Source organism: Dendrobium catenatum, unplaced genomic scaffold (assembly GCF_001605985.2).
Source record: "Dendrobium catenatum unplaced genomic scaffold, ASM160598v2 fragScaff_scaffold_1117, whole genome shotgun sequence".
NCBI classification, from domain to species: Eukaryota; Viridiplantae; Streptophyta; class Magnoliopsida; order Asparagales; family Orchidaceae; genus Dendrobium; species Dendrobium catenatum.
The window spans coordinates 2,299,546-2,302,389 of NW_021319579.1; the positions used below are offsets into that span (position 1 = coordinate 2,299,546).

At 32.3% G+C, this 2,844-nt stretch overlaps 1 protein-coding gene across 1 annotated transcript in view; it reads right to left on the bottom strand.

Moving 5' to 3' along the window:
- LOC110103260 (bidirectional sugar transporter SWEET4) overlaps nt 1-1,163 on the bottom strand; it is a 4,120-nt gene extending 2,957 nt beyond the window's left edge. The window contains exon 1 of the mRNA XM_020831893.2: nt 962-1,163. Coding sequence (XP_020687552.1) covers nt 962-1,004 — 43 coding nt within the window. The 5' untranslated portion in view covers nt 1,005-1,163. The remainder of the gene's footprint in view (nt 1-961) is intronic.
- Nucleotides 1,164-2,844: the final 1,681 nt, after the last annotated feature.

The following is a 2,844-nucleotide window of genomic DNA, read 5'->3' on the forward strand; positions in this document are numbered from 1 at the left end:
TCAAAATATCTTATGACATATTTGAAAATCATTAAATTTATTTTTGATTAATTATTGCACTAATCTCAAACTAATATATACTTATCTGAAGATAAATTTAAACATATCTAAATCTTGTCTGTCCTCGTCTAATTTTGTCCCATTGAATATTAAATATTTTTTCATATATATTCTCCCTTACAAAAGTATTAAACAACAAAATAAAAGGTAATCACGGGCGAAAAAGTAAAAAGCAGGATATATAAAACAGGTACGGGTCTGGATCTCAAAGATGCTGGAAGGACACAAAATGATTAAAATTATTATTATTTTTTTAAATCTTATCGATAGATAATATAAGGATTTTAAAAAATAAAATAGTTAACATAAGAGATAAAAAATATATTTAAACGAAATTACAAATAAAAATATATGTAAATAAATTTCAATGCACTGTATATTGCTCTATTTTTTTCCAGTAATTATATATGTTTTTTTAAGTGTATCTATGGCACAGAAAAAGAAAGATATCAGATTTTTAGCTAAAGAATTATAAAAAAAATATTCGAGTTACATTTTGGAAATATATGGAATATAAAAAAAAGGACTAACTTGAAAATTATTATTTTATTTTGAAATTAATATTAGAAAAAATTTACAATTCAATTTTACATAACTTATATTAAATATTCAAACACAATTTTTTACTATCAAAATAAGAAAAATATCATATAATTTTATTTTTATAACATTTTAATTAATCAAATAATCATAAAGTTCATGCGAATTGAATTTAAAAATTGAAATATTAATAGTTTCTTGAAGGAGTTTGTGTAACCCTAAAGAATTCAAGAAATTCATGGAGATCAACACATTCTTTAATAATGAGATCATGTGAGAGAGACAGACAGCATTAGCTATAATGAAAGCAATCTCCAAAAACAGAAGAAGGAAGGCACAAAGAAAGCATGGCTTAGCTTACCGATGATCCCCACCACAGTTCTGATGGTTTCTGCAGAAATCATGGCTTCCTGAGCGACTTGGAGAAAGAAGAAGAAGAAGATGAAGAGGAAGGGAAGGAAAGCTTTGGGCCCTCAGCTCTATCAAAAAACTATTGAGCAATAGTTTTTGCGCTGTGCTTAAACGATGGCTATCTTGGGTTCTTTATATAAGCCCCCAGCCCCCCACCTCAGCAGATTCTCTCTTTTTCTCACCGCATAAGAAAATATTTATCCGTTTGGCGCATTGGTTTAATAAAGATTAAAGAGTGCTTTTAATTAAAATTAGTTAATGTAATGGACGGGTAAGATTTAGAGTGGGATAACAGAAGTGGCAATCATATATTAGGAGAAAATTTTGTTCGTGAGTATTTAATGAGCATAAAAAAAATTGTCTTTTACTTTTAGCAATGCAATTTCTAGTCATGATATTCTATTGATAGTTACTTGGGAATGTTTTATACCACATGTTAAATGTATGCTCCTACATTTATTTTTAAAATTGCATAGAAAATTTTAAGGAGTGATATATCATCAAAAAAATTATCTTGAATGAGCATGAATCTCTAGGCAAATTCGAATTAGAAATTTCCAAAATTAAATCCAGGCCACGAAGTTCAACTCATTTTATGGACTATTGTGATATGACCATCATCAAACTTAGGGATGATCTTTGTAATCTATTCAAATACTAAATGAATCATTTCACTTGGACGTGACTGGTGATTTTTCCCTTTTTTCAAGGTTTTATGCATAAAAATATTGGTATTTTCAATTTTTCTATTTGTAAACTAGATACCTATGCAACGCTAAGGCGTAAAATCATTTTACTTTACCGCCGCAAATACTCTAGCCCGCAACAAAAAGAATTATTAATAAGTTGCATCTCCATTCAACTCTTTATGTTCTTACTAAAAAGGCCATCGATCATAATTTCAAATATGACTTTCTTATTAACTTTTAAAGTTGTTTTTTAGTACAAAAATTTTTATTTTTATATTAAAACTCTGTTTTAAGTATGCTAATGACGAAAAACATTTTTGCCACCCTTTTCCGCTCGTTTGGGTTTATTCATTCTTGAATGTCTGAATGGACCCACCGCTGTTTGGATGGGTGTGATGAGCCAACTGGGCAAAGTCTACGTCCCTGATTCGAATCCCTTGGCAAGCAGTGAAAGCCTTAAGTATTGGCCGATGTAAATTGGTGTGGGTTGCATGCTAGGTCGTTGACTGGGATTTTCACTAGTCTAAAGACAGTGCTTCCTCGTAAAAAAAAAATGCATGAATGGTATGTACTTTATGTTTAGACAACCAGAATGAATGTGCATTCATGGCTTTTAGTTTTGATACGGCATCACAAAATTAGCTTAATCGGGCACGAATCTCGAGGCAAAAGCTAGTTGGAAACTTCAAAAATTAATCCCTGGAGCACCCGAACTCCGATTTTAGCAAACTTATAGTCAAATTGAGCGCCTCGGAAATACGAACCAAACGACACCAAGATCAACCCAATCCGAGCCCAAATGAGTCCAAATCAAGGGCTCAAAACGCTGTTGGAAGGTTTAAACCGCAATTTGAGTTACCAAACGGTCTCCGATTTTGACGAGCTTATACTCGAATCGAACGGCTCGATGAGACGAATCCAACGAGCTCAAGATCGCCGAATTCCGACATCAGTAAGACCTTCAAATGTCCAATGAACGGTGCATGATCAAAGGATTCGATATCTCCAGTCCATTCAAAACACTCCCAATTCGCCCCTGATCTTACGCCTATTTACGGGCTATGCCAGTCCAGAAAAACTATAAATAGAGCCCTAATTCTACACCAAGGGGACTTAAGTGAAGAGAGAGAAGAAGAAGAGAAGA